Source organism: Calonectris borealis, chromosome 8 (assembly GCF_964195595.1).
Source record: "Calonectris borealis chromosome 8, bCalBor7.hap1.2, whole genome shotgun sequence".
NCBI classification, from domain to species: Eukaryota; Metazoa; Chordata; class Aves; order Procellariiformes; family Procellariidae; genus Calonectris; species Calonectris borealis.
Window position 1 is genome coordinate 2,774,334 of NC_134319.1, and position 18,058 is coordinate 2,792,391.

At 42.6% G+C, this 18,058-nt stretch overlaps 1 protein-coding gene across 1 annotated transcript in view; it reads right to left on the reverse strand.

Moving 5' to 3' along the window:
* Window positions 1-1,203: 1,203 nt before the first annotated feature.
* The window catches only part of CACHD1 (cache domain containing 1), a 112,058-nt gene continuing 95,203 nt past the window's right edge, over window positions 1,204-18,058 (reverse strand). Inside the window, exons 17-27 of the mRNA XM_075155598.1 lie at window positions 14,455-14,577; window positions 12,162-12,261; window positions 11,927-12,043; window positions 10,391-10,551; window positions 9,595-9,681; window positions 9,264-9,380; window positions 8,158-8,309; window positions 7,608-7,769; window positions 6,624-6,701; window positions 5,553-5,654; window positions 1,204-3,048 (exon numbers count right to left, since the gene is read on the reverse strand). Coding sequence (XP_075011699.1) covers window positions 2,810-3,048; window positions 5,553-5,654; window positions 6,624-6,701; window positions 7,608-7,769; window positions 8,158-8,309; window positions 9,264-9,380; window positions 9,595-9,681; window positions 10,391-10,551; window positions 11,927-12,043; window positions 12,162-12,261; window positions 14,455-14,577 — 1,438 coding nt within the window. The 3' untranslated portion in view covers window positions 1,204-2,809. The remainder of the gene's footprint in view (window positions 3,049-5,552; window positions 5,655-6,623; window positions 6,702-7,607; window positions 7,770-8,157; window positions 8,310-9,263; window positions 9,381-9,594; window positions 9,682-10,390; window positions 10,552-11,926; window positions 12,044-12,161; window positions 12,262-14,454; window positions 14,578-18,058) is intronic.

The window sequence follows — 18,058 nt, forward strand, 5'->3', positions numbered from 1 at the left end:
CTTCACTAAAACAGTATTGTAGTCAAGAAAACAATGTTATTGCATTTCACAATTTATGTGCTATTCATATTACTTTCTGATACATTTTGAACAAAAATTACTTCTCCCACTATAAAAAAGTAGTACAGAATATGCCAGAGTGGGCTAATAAATGTATACATATAACCGGTGTTTAATACTGCAGTTTACTTAGAGCTGGACTTCATGACTTGCTTCTCACTACAAATGTGCTCCACAGCCTTATCTGCTTTAAATTAACATCATAAATAGACCAGCCATCAGAGCAGGCAGGCAAGTGCAGATCAAGCCAAAGGTGTGCTTTTCTTTATTTCTATTTATATTATTTTCTATGCAAGGGAAGTATTCTAATGTTGCTTGACATGAACTACAACTGGGGAGCAAATACTCAAGTTCAAGAACTTCTGCTGCATAGTGAGATTCCTTCCTGTGTATGTAGATGGGCAAAATACAATTTAAATTCCGCTTTAGAAGTCAGTGACTTCCAGAGAAACTTTTGTCACGTGGTGACAGCTTTTTGCCAAAATCCAGCTTCTACGTTACCTGCATAGATTTGAACAGATGAAGTCCTAGCTAGAACTTCAAATCTGATTTACCTCTGAATTGAGAACACCTTTATGAGTTCTAGAGGACTAGGAAATCAACAAAGCATCTTGTTCGATTTTTCGCACAAACTGTTATTAAAACTTACATATAATTGAACAGTTTCCACACTGAAAGCTGTTTTCCCCTCATGCTTAAAAATTCTGCTTCTTGGCTGGGTATGTTGTTCTTTGGTCTGGCAGTAATATTAAGATAATGCATTTTCTTCTAAAGGCAAACCTGACAAACAGCCAGTTTGTCCATTACCCAACATCCAGCATTATTTTGGATTCAAAATTAGAAATTCTAGCAAGTTGGGTCTACAGGTTGACACACAAACTGTTTCAGGGCATCAGATTTAGCCCTCTGAGAACATAAAGCAGTGCTTAATAGATTTCTACAGCTGTCTGGTCAGCAGAAAACCACAACCCAATCCTACACAAACACAGCAAACGGCAAATCCAGTGCAACCGAGTTTTCGGTAGCATATAAGAAAAAACCAAGTGATTGGCTTTGGTGAGTCCATGCAGCGGCTGACCGCTTTCAGAAACGTTCATTTCCCAGACAACGACCAACCAAAAAAAGCCAAAGCTTTAAAACATATGTCAATACTGTCATTTATATGTAAAGTTTAATCTTTCAAGTTTGTTTATAAAAACAAAAGGAACCCGACCAAATATTTCACTCCTGTAATAGCACTCATTCAGACAGAAAATTAATGGAAATTGAGACAGAATAATTTCAATCTAGCCAGTTATCCACAGATCTATACTTTATATACAGTTTATTTCACTAGAGGTTTTAATTTTATACATAGTATAAAGGGGTATCCTGATATCACACATATAGTTATTTTACCGTACTGTTTAAGAACCAATTTTTTACATAATACAGTATTAAGTACCATATTAATTAAAACAAGTGATTTTAAAAAAAACCTACATATAAATGGATGTTTATCATACGCACAGTGCAAGAATGTTTTTATATCATTGTAATCACAAAATGTGAATCTAAAATACAACACTGTGATTTAAAACTAATTTATAATTATGATTCTCTGTGTTGTAGACAGATTGATTAATCTTTGTTTGAATTACCAAAGCAATGTTAAATTCCAGACAAACAGCAGCAGCTTAAAATTATGATTTCAGAAAGATACCTTCCACAGTAACCCAAGTTTTACAAAACACTGGTTTATCCCTACTTCTGATCTTGACAGGGTTCTAAGGAAACAGAAGAATGGCACAGATTTCATTTGGAATCATCTGGTAACTAATGCTAAATAAATTCTTTATGACTGCCACACAGGAAACCTTTAAGGATGATCGAAGAGGTAAAGATGGAGAGGTTTATGGGCAGAATTCTCAGAATTTTAGTAATGGAGTACAGGACTTCTCCTCTGCAAATAGGAAGAAAATACTGTAATGTAAATCAGGTTGTAATATTTACAGAAAACAATTGTGGAAAAGAAAGCATTCATAATGTAAACACGTCAGACACGACTTCTTCATTTTCCCTTTTGCAGAGCGGGGCAGTGGATGAATATCAGCTAATAAGAAACAGACGTCTTCCTCAGAAGAACCACTTCACCATCACAGAATATATGTGGTAGTTGTTGAGAATTGCTAACATGTTTTCTCCCCTCCCTCCCCCCAAAGTTTCAAGTTCAATAAATAGTAGAAAAATAATCCTTTACTTAAAAATCTTGAGATGCATTGTCCCAGGTTCCATACAGCAATTGTCGGAGCAGTGAGCTTTCTCCGCACGAAACAAACTGCAGAGAAACCAACAGCCTTCCCCCCCCGCCTCTATCTGGCACTTTTTTAGTCTTCAGCTGCGCAGATTTCTGCTCTTCCAGTTAAGGAAACCAAATCATCCCTGGCTCTTTTAAGCTCCCTCTCTCCTCTTGGCTCAGCGTAACAGGGCTTCCAAAGCTTCAGCTGCTGTATAAACTTGCGTCCCTGTTTCTGGAGGTCTAACGTGCCTCCTGCTCCATTTTATTCAATGTTATGGCAGGTCCATTCATCAAGCACATTTCCCTTCCATTTCAGAGCCAACCTTACATTTATAAAAATGTAAAGCTTTTATGCCTAACAGTTTACTCAGGAAGTTAGTTAAATCGTTCCTGGTGAAAACCACAGAAACAAAGCTGCCCGTTGCTGCATGGATCATTGTTCACAAGTTATGTTTCTTTTGTCGTTGTTCATTAGCATTCTGCATCCACAGTGTGTACCGTGACTGCAGCCTGTAAGTGGTGGCTGTGGTGAAGAGTTGGGTGGTGCAGCCGGTAGTGGTGAAACTTGTGACTCAACAGGGCAGCTGTCTGAGGTGGTGTGTCCAGGTCTAAGTCTTCGTCGTGGTTTCCAACATCAACACCAGCCGACAACGGGTCGTTATTGCATGGAGGGTTTTCACTGTCTTCCTGAGGACTCATAGTGCTGTAGCCTAGCAAATAAATCAGCAGGACTAAGAATTAAAAGCAAGTCTAAAAGGTCAATATTCCACAGTGCTGACTGCTGCACCCTCCATGGAATCAGACACAGTCAGTGCTTTATAGAGAATAAAACAATTAATTTTCTTTAATTAGCAGAAAAAGAAAAAAGCCAAACAAAACCATCCTCTCCTGTAAGTTCCTAATGGATCCCTTTCCCTGTCACTGTCTGTCTTTATAAACTTTGGGGACCTGTGGTCTATACCACCCCAAACAGTAAAAAACAATCATGCATTCAACAGTTTGTTACGGTAGAATTGCTAGCACTGATTTTAAAAACAAAACATAACAATTTTTGGGGGGATAGTATCTTTTAAGATATTACTTGCATTTTTATAAACAGACAAGAAATGGGTGGGATCCACTACCGTCACCTCTATTCCTACCAAATTACATCTTTCCTAGGAAGGATCGCCAGCTATTGTATCTGGAAGCAGCAAAACATCTTGTTGTGTAATCACAGTATTATATTTTTAAAAGGAAGAGAGTACTTTTCACCTGTGAGGGTCTATTTGCAAAAACCAAGTGTATGGTTTTAATGCTGGTGAGCTTTCCATACAGTTAAAGAAATCTATTGAATCCACATGGGCAGTATTTCACACAGCAGGTCCGTTAAGCCAACCAGTACTGACGCTTCCAGCTAAGGACGCGCACATAGTGCAATTAACTCCAGACCCTCCTTTGGCTACTGGAGTCTGAGAAGTTAAAAATCCAGATCGGCCGTCTATAGGGGTAACGAGACATTGCATTCACTAATGAGACATTCCTATCCTAAGGAAATTACGTCACTAGAAAGCTAGCTAACAGCTAACCCTTGCAAGACAAGATCGTGCTTCCTCAGTGAGGAAGCTGTCTCGTAACAGGTCCCTCGGAGATCTTCTGTCCCGTTTTGAAGCAGGTGCTAGTAGTTACTATGAGATTTGGATTTACCACTGAAACCAGCTGTTACCACTCAAAACCAGTTTGCAGTACAAACAATACCACCTCAGTATTTTTAAACGCTAGAACACAAACCAAATTTAAAAGGAAAAAGATCTTGCTTTAATTAGAAAAATAATCCTTCTCAGAAAACTTTGGCTAAGAGCTGAAAAACCACTAGTGCTTCTCGGTCAGGTTTTCAGCTTGAGACACCTAAAAGAAGTGTGTTAAAAATATCAGGCCAAGTACCCAAAGCTGGTTCTCATTTCCCGTGGTCTGAGTCACGGTTTCTAGCTGGCAGAGAGGAATTGGGGAAGACGACTGGGCAGCCCTTTGAAGAAGATGGAATTACAGAAACTAAAAATAGAAGCGCACATTTCAGAAATAGGTAGACAGTTACCCTGCTAACCCCGACATGGTGACTAGGAAGATGGGAAGATCTGCTAGGACTACAAGAAAGGGAGGAAAAGGAGCATTAGGCTAGCAAATCTGCCTCAGCACAGGTAATCCGGCCCCAAATCCAGGGTAATTCCTCCTAGAGCAAGATTGTCTCTCAGACATCTGTTCATCCACGTTCCAAGGCTTTGGCCTTCAGATTTCCTGGCCCTCGGCAATTCCATTAGTGCAGCCACTGTCTTAATAATTGAACAGGTCTGCTGTAAAATACCCACTACAATACGCAGCTAGAGATGACATCTGTGGCAGACCGCCTCGTCTAACCCTCCTCTTAATTTATATTAAGCCTCCTCATGAGTCAACAGCATGACACCCTTCTAACAGCTTTCAAGATTTAAAAAGACTTAGTCTCAGGGCATGAGACACGTATCAAAATTCCCTGAACCTAAACAGGGTTGAAGTGCGTGTGGCAAACGCACATGGCTGAACACCCTTTGTTGCTATACATGCACACAGCTAATGTTGATCATTATTTGCTTAAAGGTGATGTAAGATGTCCTCTGCGGTGATGGTACGGACTGAACGTGCAACAGAAAGGCTAAGGAGGCACCTGACTCATTGGTCTCTAAATCCATGCTTACTTTACCCCAGCAAATGCAGGTGTCCAGCACATGTTGCTAGAACTTTAAGAAAGATGTGCATGTCATGGCAAAGAGAAGAGCAGTAGAGATGCTGGCCTCAATGCATGGGGTTTCCTTTCTCTCATTAAGTACGAGAGGTCCCTTATCTCAACTGAACATCTAGATTGTTAGGGTTGGCGGTGGAAAAAGAGTATGGTAAACGCAGTACCATTTCTGTTGGTCTCAATTCCAGTCACCCAGTGAAGCTGGCAGAACCCAAAACCAGACGGGGAGCAGGGCGTTTAGCTGCCGCTACACCACCGCTCGGGCAAACCCAGCTCCCTCGCTGGACAGTATCATCTGCTGAAGGGTGTCAAAACTGTGTAACTGTGAAGCAATAAGGAGCAAAAGTGTTTGGTTTGGATTGGTTTTGGCAGCCTTATCTGCAACGTGCCAGACATCTGAAGGAAACCGAGTAACCACAAACATTAACCTGGGGCCAGGGCAGTGATTCAAGGTCTTACCGTGGTCGCTCTCCGTTCCTGATCGCCCCCAGTACCGGCGTCTGCGTTCTGGGCTGTGGGCGTGCCGCTCTATTACCGCTGCTATAAATCGAGTGTTACTAACTGGGAGAGAGGAAGAAACAGAACTGGTTTTAAAGAAAGTGCTTTTACTGAATTATATCAGTGGGACACATCAGGCACAGGGGAACAGGCTTTCCGCAAACTCATTCTGCTCAAATACTACTTCTTTTAAGACGACTGTCAAACGACAGAGAAATAGGAGTAAAGAGATGGTATTTAAATGTGGAATAGATCAAGATCCAGTTGAACTCATTCACCTCATCTGCTTGGATTAATAGAGGTAGAGAATTGCTGTGCCAGTGCTAGAGAACCTGTGGCAGCACTGAAAGCCGACTCAAAATGAAACTAAAAAGGACTTGGAGAAGCAGTAGATGCAAACCATGGAACTCAGATCTGCTTATTTTTCAATCTCTGAGTGTTGACGCAGTTTCAAATCTTGGGTATTGTTTTAGTTCTGTTTCAGTGAGTGCCCACAGACGGGGATCTGGTCTGACTCTGGAGCTCTCCCGGAGTTTAGGTGCACTGACTCATCTTACAGTACACCAGTATCATACGCAAAGTGCCATTTTTACTGAACGGTAAAGATGTGCAAGCATCCCAAATCAGTGCAGAGAAGTTCTACTGCCACATTGGTTGAATGTACATGCCAGACTCGGCCTCTCCTTACCAAGGCTGAGCAAAGGTAGGAGTTTTCCATAGCCTGTACTGTCACAACTGCAATTTTTAAGCTGATCAGAGCTATTTCTGAAAGTGGTCATGATCAGGGGGCATAAGGGGCAAACCTCCTCCACACATAATCGAGATTAGTCTTTTAACAGTAAAAAATGTAATTTTTCAGTATGAAACCAAAGGTGCAGTGGAAGTTACAGTTTAAGTTAAATTGTTCTGTCATTTTCTACTGCTAATCAGCACAGGGCTTCCTCACGTATTTTTAATTCTAGCGTATTAAGAAAACAAATGGCTCATTTAATCTAATCTTGTTTTTTTACAGCAAAGTGATTTGGTACTTACTGATTCCTCTGTCTTCATGGCTGTCATCATCCCTCTCGTCCCTATCATTTTCCAGGTTCGACATACGCACTGACATTTCTACACACCATTACAAACAGAAAAATGCAACTGTTAAGAGAAAAATTTTGGATCATCTTACTAACGGCTGTCACCCTGGTAATACAGTGGAAGCACTTTGCGTTACCGTGCGAAGAGATGCCGTATGAGCTTGGTGTGCTCTTTTTCCAGGATAGATGGGGCTAGGGATACTAGGGAAACAATACAACCCACCTCCCCCTGAAAGGAACAGGCTTTGAAGTTTTGAAGAAAGTGAACTGATTCAAAATAGAGCCAGGATATAATCACATAGAGAGGTAATTAGCCCTGATCACACTTCTCACCTCTGTATCTTTCTGCCAATATCCTTTCTCCCAAACACAGTTTTGTCTCTCAGACTTCAGTGGTTCTATCTATCTACGTATATCCATGAACATCCCATGGACCAGAGGCAGGGAACACAAGTAAAAGACGACATGTCCCAAACAGCTCAAGCAGAAAGGGTGTGAAAACTGTAATACTCCTAAAAGCACCACTCTTGTGCAGAAATAAACACATGCGGTGTGCTATGACAAGGTCCAGAAAGCTGTGAAGCTGGGCTTATCGTTTTAGCTCTAGCAAAACAGTAACTTCAGCTTCCTGACAAGAACTGCATGTCACGGTTTTTGGGCAGCCTCTCCTCGTCGGCAGCAGGTCTGGCTGCACCCAGGAGAGGGCAGCAATACACAAGCACCCTGGATGAGACCTGATTTGTAAGGGTTGGCAAAAGGGAAACAAAACGGGGTAAAGCATTGAAACAAAACCAAGGAAAGAGGTTTTGGATTTTTTTGTTTGGTTTTGTGGGGGCTTTTTTTGTTTTGTTTTTGGTTGTTTTTTCGTTTTGTTTGGTTGGTTTTGTTTTGTTGTAATTCCCACCTACTATTTCTCTCTCAGGAGTTATCAGCTCACCCTGCGCAGCCAAAGGTGACATGTGCTGGTGACTCCTCCGATGTATCTGGTGACGATATGCGTATACTGCTAGGACAAGTACCATAATGCAGCCCATAATGCCTCCAGCCACTGGGCCGACTGGTGCGCTTTTGATCATGTTCAGAGTGATCACCTCATCTCCTAAATCAAAAGGGACAAAACAAAGCTAAAAAACCGTAATTGCTCTGCAGAAAGGTTTAAATCAACATCTCTGAAGATTAGAGGAGATCTTGAAGGCTTTCTAGGTGCTTAACTGCACACACACAGGACAGCACACTTTAAATAGGAGAAGAAATTCAGAGAGGGGACATCTTAAAGACAGGAATATACAGCTACACATCAATATTTTCAAAAATGTAATACCCACAACAGGCCTGATGCTACTTCTTTACTGCTTGATGCACTATTTATGCTAATTTACCACTAGCGTAAGAGATAAACATGTTATGTGAAGCATGCTCTGACACGGAAAGTGCATGTTATTGAATACAAAAAGCTAAATGCAGCATCTGTTCAGAAAGGCAGTCACCTATTGCTCCCAAGTCATCCACGTAAGGGCTCTTCGCTCCCACAATGCCACCAAAGCATTCCTTCTGAGGGGCACAGTAGGACTTATCCAGATGGGTCTTCCCATCACTGTCTACCATACACCACTCGCAGTCCAACACACCAAAGCAATCCCTGAAAATTAAAAACAAAAGAAGACCATATTTGCTTTCAGGTTCAACACCTCTCGTTTGGCATAGCTCATATTTTGAATTGCGAGAGAGAGGGAGGCCAAAATCATCCGTAAACCCTCACATACGTAACATTTGGCCACAAAAAACTTCTCATTAAAATGCTCAAGTACCACAAGGGAAGTTATACAGGGAAGCTGCAGCTTCAGCATGCATCTTCCAAGGCTGTTTCCTTTGTTTTTTTCCTCCATCACTCAGCCTAAGCAAAGGGAGAACTTCCTACTCCTAACTCCTCCAATAAGGCATTTCTCAGCATGGTGAAGTCTGACTACAGTTCCACCCTTTTTCTGCAGTCCTTTGGAAGACGGAAGAAAGGATTTGGAAAGTCTGGTCAGAGCACGATATGTTCTAGCAATCTCAGTTCCCTGGAGACCGCTCATAACTAGCAAAAAATAAGCCCTCAAGCTTCTCTACGTAATGCCAGGAGTAGAACAGAAAGCAGGAAACCAGAAGCTGACGGGCAGCTACCATCTCTAATGTGCTCCAAAGTCACCACTGCGAAAGTACTGTCTACTTTCTGTGAACACTTTAGGCCACACATTCCTCCAGAAGGCAGACACAGCAGCACTATCCATTTTGTTAAAAGGAAGAATTCGTCGTCCTTTCAACAGCAAATCTTCCACTTGCACAACCCTCGGTTCTCAGAGTCACAAAATGTGACAAGAAAGTAATTTGTTTGCTATTAATGGTGTTATGTGACTCAAACGGGAATACTGAGGTCTTCTGTTTCTGCACCACAGCATCATGTCATCATTGGTGTGTGCAATAATATCTCAATCTGGCATCATACTTTTTTTCCCCTGCTCTTTTTTTTCTTTAAAACGTGTAAGGAAGAGCTATTTTCACTTAATTATTTCAAGAACACAGTATATTTGAGGGATGGAGAACGCCACTTTACCCGCTCTCTGTTCTCTGATTGCACTGAGTGTTAATGCACTGCGGGAGAGCATCCTGTAGGCTCGGATCAATTGCTGTGAAAGTCATTGGCTCCTGATGAACTTCACAACTTGGATTCCTATATTGGGGCAAAAAATGAAGCCTTGTATTATACAAGCAGTCAGAGCACAATCCATGAAAAACATCATTTTTACCTATTACATATCATCTGCTTAATTAAACTAAAAATATTGTCTATTCTATCCTGTATCACCTCTAAGTTAGCATAAACAAACAATTTGGTTGATTAACTTCTGTCACATGCTGTTCCGTTAGAGGAGGTTTGTTCTCACCTGCTTTCGGCGTTCGTGAGGTTGCCGGTACATTCATTTACCTCCAAAGGGCACTCGCAAGGGCACTCACATTCATTCTGTTCCATTCTTCAGGGGCAGTAAACACACAGAAAATGCATCAGACATCGCGCCATGATTTTAACCCCGCAGCACAGCTCCGTAACAGCAGTTCACCATGGAGAAGGCTGTTCAGTAACCTTTCTCCTCCCCCCAGGAACCCGGGGATTGCTCTGTTCTGCACTGGGACGGAGGACAATGCAATAACCGAGCCTCTCTGATCTGTTACCCACCCCCTGAAATTTAAAAAGTAGACAACCCCTGGACAAGTCTCAGGTCTAGAAGCAAGGATCCTTCTTGCCAGTGCAACAAACACGTAATGATGCTGGTGTAGACAAAATCTCCTGCAAGCACCAGGACCCCCTCAATGAAAAACTACGTCCATCCACATAGAATCGTGGGTATTAGCATGCCAGAACAAAGGGCCTGACCACAGGCAACTGCCCCTGAGAAACTGAATCAGTCGTGGTCTTTTAACATTATCTACCCAAACATGTCAAGAACAAACTACCCTGTGTTTTAATACGCTGACAATACGGCAAAGGACTAGAGGTACGCTAAGTCACCATGCCTCTTACAAATAGCATAGGTGAAGTAACTGTTTTGTTTTCACTTCAGTTTTCTGCTGCATGTTTTCATCTAGCTTATAAAAGAAATGTGTTTTTATAAACCTTGCATCAAGAAAGAGGGAAGAAGCAAATGCCTGGACCAGCCCGTTCATTTCCAATCTCCTGCTCACCTGTGGCAGTTGAGGCAGAGTCTGTCTACCATACTGCAGGCACAGAAAGCCAGTGAATCGCAGGTCTCGTTGACGATTCCCACGAAGGCGTTGGTGCCCGGGATTCTCGTCAGCCTGTATTTGGAGCAGTGACTGCCGTGCACAAGGTTTGTCAGATCACCCTAGGAAAAAAACAAATAGTGTCAACGGTGTAGAAAGTCGTTTTAGGGAGCTGAGGACTTTCCCCCTTCCGAGGAAACCTGCAGGGCTGAGGGAACACAAATGCATGGGAGCGCCGCCTTCACAAATAAGAGGCTTATGAAATCGTTCATCAACCTGTTGAGTTTTGCTTCCAAGCTACTGCTGGGTGGAAAGACTTTGCTGAAGACAGAAAAAAATACGCTTAGCTTGTAAACGTTACGAGATGTGGCAGCAGTGTTGAGACTGATATCGCGCCGACAGCAGGTTACGTTTCACTCCTTCGCAGCGCTCCCCCACCCATCCCCGCTGTGGCAGCCATCGGTGACCTCCGCAAAGAGGCTCCGCTCTGATCACGACTCGTTGAAAACTTCCTGGCAAATGTACTATAAAAAAATACACCACAGCACTGTACAGCTGTGATCTATTTGGTAGCCAGACTCGTTCCCGATTCCTATTTGCATGCCACAAGCTTAAGTTTTTGCTCTGTCCTATACAATTTCCTTGACAGTAACACACTTTCTATTTTGCATTTCAAGTGTGGGGAAAATATTTAAGCCTAACCTGACATAAATCAACGTTTTCTGACATAACTTTCAAATATTTTTGACACTCATTTCCCACCTTCTCCTCCCAGTAATAATTGAGAAGTGTTATTAAAGAGCAGCTTCTCCCGCGGAGCTTAACACCTTCTGAATAATTCTGCAGTGATCTTGCAAGGGCGGCTCTGTGGCGCCGCAAGCGGCATCCACGGTGCAGCGAGAGACGACAGCCCCTGGCTTAGACCTCTCAGCACATGAGGAAGCTCACAGACGACCCGCGGGGACCGCAGAGCATTCACATCTCCAAAGACTGCGGTTTGACAAATGATACTCTCCAAATGCTCATGCAAGTTGCATCAGTAAATGCATTTATTCAGTCACCTAGCTAAAAGACAAGTTATTAGAGACCTTTACTAACCCCGTCACAGGAGGACGTGACACTGGTCAGAGTTGGAAGCCAGAGGTCGGGAGAGGATCCAAAGCAAAAAAATCCCCACTATCGCTGGAAACTCCTCACCCAACGACTGAGAACTTATATTCATGATGCTGGATGAGACTTTGCAGACATCAGCCACAACTGGCCAGCGATCGCATCCATAATCCCTTGTATGTCAACTGACTCCTCATGCGAGCACAGTTTGTGCAGTCCACATCGCTGAATTTGTGTTTGGAGAGGGTGAACGGAGGCCAATCCACACGGAAGGCTGGCTTCGAGCCTCGTCTGCTGATCCTGGCACGGATTTGCATTTCCACCAAAAGAAATCCAACCCAACCAAAGTACATTCAAAAGCAAAATAAAACAGAAAAACACACTTACCACTAAGCTGGTATTAAATTTATAAAACCGCTGAACTGTTCTGTCACTGAAGCTGTTGCAGAGGTTTTTCTTGACGAAGTTTGGGTGGTTCAGAATGTCATTTGCTACCAAAGGCTCCTAAGTGAAAAACGGAGGATTTTATGCCTTTGAAATCAGACACAGCAGCTTCTCTACAGTCCTTACCACCTCAGAAATTAGAAAAGGTAGGAATAAATCAAGAAAAAAGGAGCCAGACCTTGTGCGTAATGTGCTGTTGCTCCACCGGCGCGTGTCCTTTGGGATCGATGAGGGTCGGGTGTGCCACAAGGTACCCTCTGTCCTCCATGATGAAGCACCTGCCCCACAACAAACACAGCAGAGAGCCTCCCATGAGACCTCCTCGGGCTTCAGAGAAATACGGTGAAATAAAACATGATCTTGAATTTACAGCTAGAGGGAGAATTTTTAAAGGCTTCCATTTATTAAAATAACCGGGCCATTAAACAAATTCACTGCAAAATGTCTTGAAAGGATATATCGGGTATTTCCCTGAAGCTTTTAAATCTGTTACTGTTACAGCAAGCCTGGACCATCAAGGACTTGAGAATGGAACTGATTAGAAACAGAAAGGAAAACTGATCAGTGCATTGTCTCGTCTGATCAGGGAAGATCCAGAAATAAATGAAGCATAATGAACTTGGAAAGCTTTAACAGTTTATTAATCTACTATGTTACTAATTAAACAGAGATTTCACACTCTCCCTTAATGACCTCCCGCTTTAGAATTCAATTTTAACGGGGAGATAAATCACTCCTGTTTCATTCTCAGCCTTCCCAACCTCTCCTTTCCCCTTTCAGCTCTTCCCATTAGTTTCCCGTGTGATCTCAGGGAAATGATTTCGGACCCGTGCCCCTATCTAGAAACCAGTGTGCGGCGAAGTTTCAATCCGTAATGTTTTCGGCACCTCCCGTTTCCATAGCCGCAGACAGCCGCGCCGGGGAAGGCGGAGGAGCAAGCGGCACCGGGGACGGCACAGCCAAGATCAAGAGAATCGGTGGCCGCGGAAGGGAGACGGGAGGAGGTTAATGCGGCCACTCAATGCTCCCGAAGAGCTCAGCGGGGTGGCAGCCGCGTCCCCCGGCGCAGCGGGGCTTTGGCCGGGCCCCGCGGCTGCGTCGCTGCCCCGGCCTCCTGCCTGGGGCCGGCCGACACTTCGGGCGGCTTCAAAGTCCGCGATTCCCATGGCAGTCTGCTATGTAAAGCTCTGCCTACATCGGCTCTCGGAGAGAGAGAGCAGGTATAATTTACAGCAATCAGCACAGAATAGGTGGGACTGTACACTTCAGGTATACAAAAGAGTCATGAAGACTTTTAGTTGGACTCTTTTTTACTGCCCCAAACTGTTTGGGTTTCGCACTAGAAATTCATGTAGTGATGTTGCATTTGCTCTTTTTTCTGAAAGACGCTATACAAAACAGGAGAATGCGTAGGCTTGTGACTACCCAAGAACGACTGCAGAGAGAAAAAGCTTAGTAGAGATACATTAAAAAAACCCAAATGCCTGCCAGATAGTTAGAATAGGTGTCTCTTCGTACCTGCGTGCATTTATGCAGAGGCTGTAAGCATTAGATCCAGCTTCTACGTTAGAGTCGTCTAACAAAGCATTTAACAAGATGCTTGAAATTCCTCAGTTAGGGAACGTAGAAACAGAATAAAGCATCTTACCTCGTTGATCATTAATAGTTTTTAACTGGGGGGGGGGGAGGAATGCCAAACCAGAAATCCTGATTTTTTTTTTTTAATACAACATAAAATATATTAAAAAATACCCAAACCAAACCAGAAAAGAACTGGGAGGATGGCAGAAAACCACTTCCCTTCCCAAATTTAAGATTTAAAAACAAACAAAGAAACAATAACAATGTCCAAACCATGTTATCAAGTTACTCCAGATCCAAACCAGAGTCTACCCCTGCCCTCCCCCCACGTGATTTTCCAAAAAAGAGGAACAATTAAAATACACATAGGTCTAAATAAAATTAGATACTCCAGACGAAATCAGACTTCTTCTGATTAGTGCTGTGCTATGTATTTCTGAGAAAAATATAATAAAAGTATATTTTAATAATCATAGTTAAAATAGCTAGAAATAATACATCATTATTACATGCTCACAGTAACTAAATAGTGAAAATGAAAACAAATAGAAGAGAATGGGAAGTGTGTTCATCTAATAAAGAAATGTTTTTTAGCCCAGGATTTCAGTGAAGTCTAAATATAACAAAAAAAAATTTCCATTATCTTCTGTTTTTGTATTCCTGCAGACTGTTTACTTAGCTGATGACAGTTTGATCTTGTGTAACAAAAAAGTCCACATAATCTTTATGAGAAGAAAAAGCACAAATTTTAGTGGAAATCAGAGAACACACATTGAAAGTAACAGAATCCTAGAATAAGTTAAGTTGGAAAGTACCTCTGGGTCATCTGGTTAAGGAAGAAAGAAAACAAAAAGGCTTTAGATATTAATTGCCTGGAAGGAACGGCTTACCTTATTTTGTTTCCTCCGTCTTGGTTACAAACTGGCAGCAGGTCCATGAGAACTTTGTAGAAGTATCGGAGGGTGAAGTCAATGCCCATTACTGCCACCGAATGTCCTGAAGACATCTGTGCACTGCAAAGAGGGGAGGAAAAAAAGGAAAAAGGCTTTCATGGCTGTATTAATAATTAATATTTTAATTACTCAGTTCCCTACTTGAAAAGGGGACTGGCTTCCTGGCATATAAATGAGCAGCTCAAATCCACACCTCCGCACTGAAGCTCAGTTCACCCTGCTTGTGTTTGCATGAACAGCTGTAGCAGCTGTAAAGGCAGGAACAGTGACTTACCAGTGTTAGTTATTTGCTGTAAATCCTGAAGTCTCTCCACATAAATTGCACCTCATACAACCAGCACGTGGAGGAGACAGGGGACAGCCCAGAGTGGATCACACCCAGGAACCGACCCTTCTCCCCAGGGGCTGTTCTCCCTCGACTCTTACATACACCCCTACCACCTGTAGACGTTTAATATTTAGCAATATAAATCAGGATTAAAAATTCCCCACTGCCTTGGGGGTTTACGTTCTGCATGGCTCCTCTTTGCTCAGCCCCCAGCGTTAGGACCTGAATATGAAGCTGCCGCAGACATTTTGCGAAATCCCCAAAATTCCGAAGTGTAGGAGTGGTTATGAATTTCAGCCGGAAAAAAAAGCTGGTCAAGGTACAGACATGAATGAGGTTACCTTGCACCAGGCAACTAAGTGGTATTTAGGTGCTGGTTAATCAGCACCGTGTTAAATGCTTCAAATCACATCCTACCAACAGGCCAGTTATCCGTGCTAGCTGGAATTAAACAGGAGTAATTCACGTTAACCTGACACTGCCTCCCACTGCCTACGGAGAGTCAAGTGACATTTAAAACCGTATCACTTCACAAATGTTCCGGTTCAGGATCTTCTTCCAATGTAGGGCAACCATAAAATAAACATTTAGGGAAAGGGCAGAACCTGGAGTCTCTGTGGATGCTCACCAGCAGCGGCAGCAAGAGCTGCTGTGAACTGCAATATTTCACCCATACTGAAAATGCGCTTGTGTTCCTATTTTTACACACCAGTTCGGGAATATACACAGTTGCCTTAGCAACTGATACATCAAAGACCGACAAAACAGTCTCAGGCAGATGTATGGAAGTGTATTTTCTCACAGCTCTATAAAGGTAAAAAAGCGCTACTTTTGCTCCGTTGTATCGTTTTAACTTTCCTCACCATCAGTGAAGCAATTGCAAGAGGTCTCCTGGAAGAAGCACAGTCTTGACATTTGGCTGAGACCATTTGGATGCTGAAAGCTCCAAATAGAAATTATATTCTATTCATGTTGTTATTTTCCCAAAACTTCCTGTCCCGGCAAATCCCCACCTTCCCCTCAGGAGAAACATCCAGAGATGCCAGACCTCCTGAATCAATGCACGTGAACTAAGGCGCGAATCCCTACTGGGCAGCTGGGCACCAGAGCAGTGAGGTTCTGGAACAAAAGCCTTCTAATACAATAATAGAGGAAAATAACTAGTATTTATTATGGCAGTTACGAAGATGATTATATGGTGCGGTGATCCGCAGTAGCCTGAGGCTGGAACAAATGAGGGAATCTCTGTCACTCCTCCACTTCTAACACCCGAATCCTCGAGCATCGCTTCCTGCGGCGCTGAGATGGCTCGGCCAGACCAAGTTACCTCTCATCCCCGAAGGACGCAGAATGATCAGCTCATCCTCAAATCGCAGGGCGTGCTATTTTGCACCTCTGTGGGCCTTATGCTGATGACAAAGGAGACACCTTTGACTTGCTACTTTTTAAAATTCACTTTTCTAAATAATTTTATCTCTGAAGATAGGAATAAAAATGTTTAGAAAAAGAAAATAACTGAACAGCACAGCTGGACTATACAAAGTAGAGGCTGCTGGCAACCCCTAATCCATATAAAACCAACTCTGTTTACTGGACTGAAGTTTGTTTGCTTTTAAAGAGGTACAGTGAAGATGTAGTCAAATCTAATTTGTAGATTTATAAATATAGATTCTAAAAACCTGCATTCAATTAATTTTAACATTACCCATTTCATGGAGAAGGCATGGGGAAAAGGATGACAGTGAAGCAGCACAGATACATTTCACTGTATGTGACAAGGCATCAAGCTACGAAGTTACTGCTCTGTCCTAACAGACAAAAAGCCATTAGGAATGCTGTAAATATTTTATATTCATTTTTAAGCATTAAATCCTTCTGGTTTGCTGATGCAAGCTGTATTAAATAACTTTTTGCATGAATCTTCTATTTCCAGCCTCCAAAAAAGAAATGATATACATAAAATGGGAATGAGAGATCAGCGTCAGTTCCAGATAAACTAATGTTGTTATTTAAACCCACACAGCAGTTCCTAATGCGAGTTTCCTATTAACTCTACTGATTCCTCCCCCACCCCTCCGCTTTTTTTTTTTAACTAAGACCTCTTTGGGGATTATAACTGCATGTGAGTGTAAGCTTTAGAGGTCATATTTACCCAGGAATCACACCCACATCTGCCAAACTTTGTTTAACCGTTCTTTAATCATGTTCTAATAGCGAGCTTTAAGTTCTTAAAGCTAACTGAACCGTCGCTTGCTAGATAAAAATCAGAATTTTGATTAATTGCATTTCTCTTCTTACAAAAGTGCTTACTTCCCTTAAGTAAATTCCTCTGTGAGAAGCACCACGCAGGCATTAGGCCTGATAATACTCCTGCCAAAAAAGACAGGCAGATGTCCTGTGGTGAGAAATCCCAAACAAAGCCGAGATGTCTCTGAGAAGAGTAGAAAAGCAGTGTCCCGGGCTCTGCTGGCTTTGTGCTTTGTATTTACCAGCGCAATGTTGGAAGTTACCTTCGTACTGGTGGGGTCTTAGATGGAGCGTGTGCAGAAGCCACATGCTCAGTGGAAGTCTTGGAAGAGACTCCGTATAAAAACCAAAACGAGCAACTACTATTTCTGAAACTTGGGAGAGCTTACGATAGAAAGGTTTAGTATATATTCTATACACTGACCTCCTTTAAACATCCTACATCTCAATCCGAACCTGAGCCTTAGGCTGGGGGCCTGGCCAGGAAGGAGCTGAAACAAAACAAGTCTGGTCCTCGAGGGAAGGGTCATTCCCGTACCGACAAGATGTTCATAGAGAGGCGGACTCCGCTTCTCATGGTGGTAATATTTCACTGTACTGAGAAGAAAGGAAATGCTGGGATTCTCTTGATCAGCTTTGAATGAAGATACATTCGAATTTCCCCTTTCCTTTTTTTAAACCATAGAAGACTAATTAGCAAAGAAAACGCTTCTGCCTATATGGCTATGATGTTCATTCTGGTTTTAATCCCAAAGGCACAGGCCGCTGTTTCCACTCCGATTTGTTTTCTGCAATCCTGTAAGGGCAGTTGAAGGTTTACAGGCTTCTCCTCAAGTTCTTCTTACTCCTGAAAGCCCCTGTCCAGAAGTGCCCAATTTAAACACCCCAGGCGAGGAGCTCCCCCAACTTCTGGAGTACGGACAGAACTTTAAAACAGTCTTGTGAACTATTTGCAGTTAGGTAGAT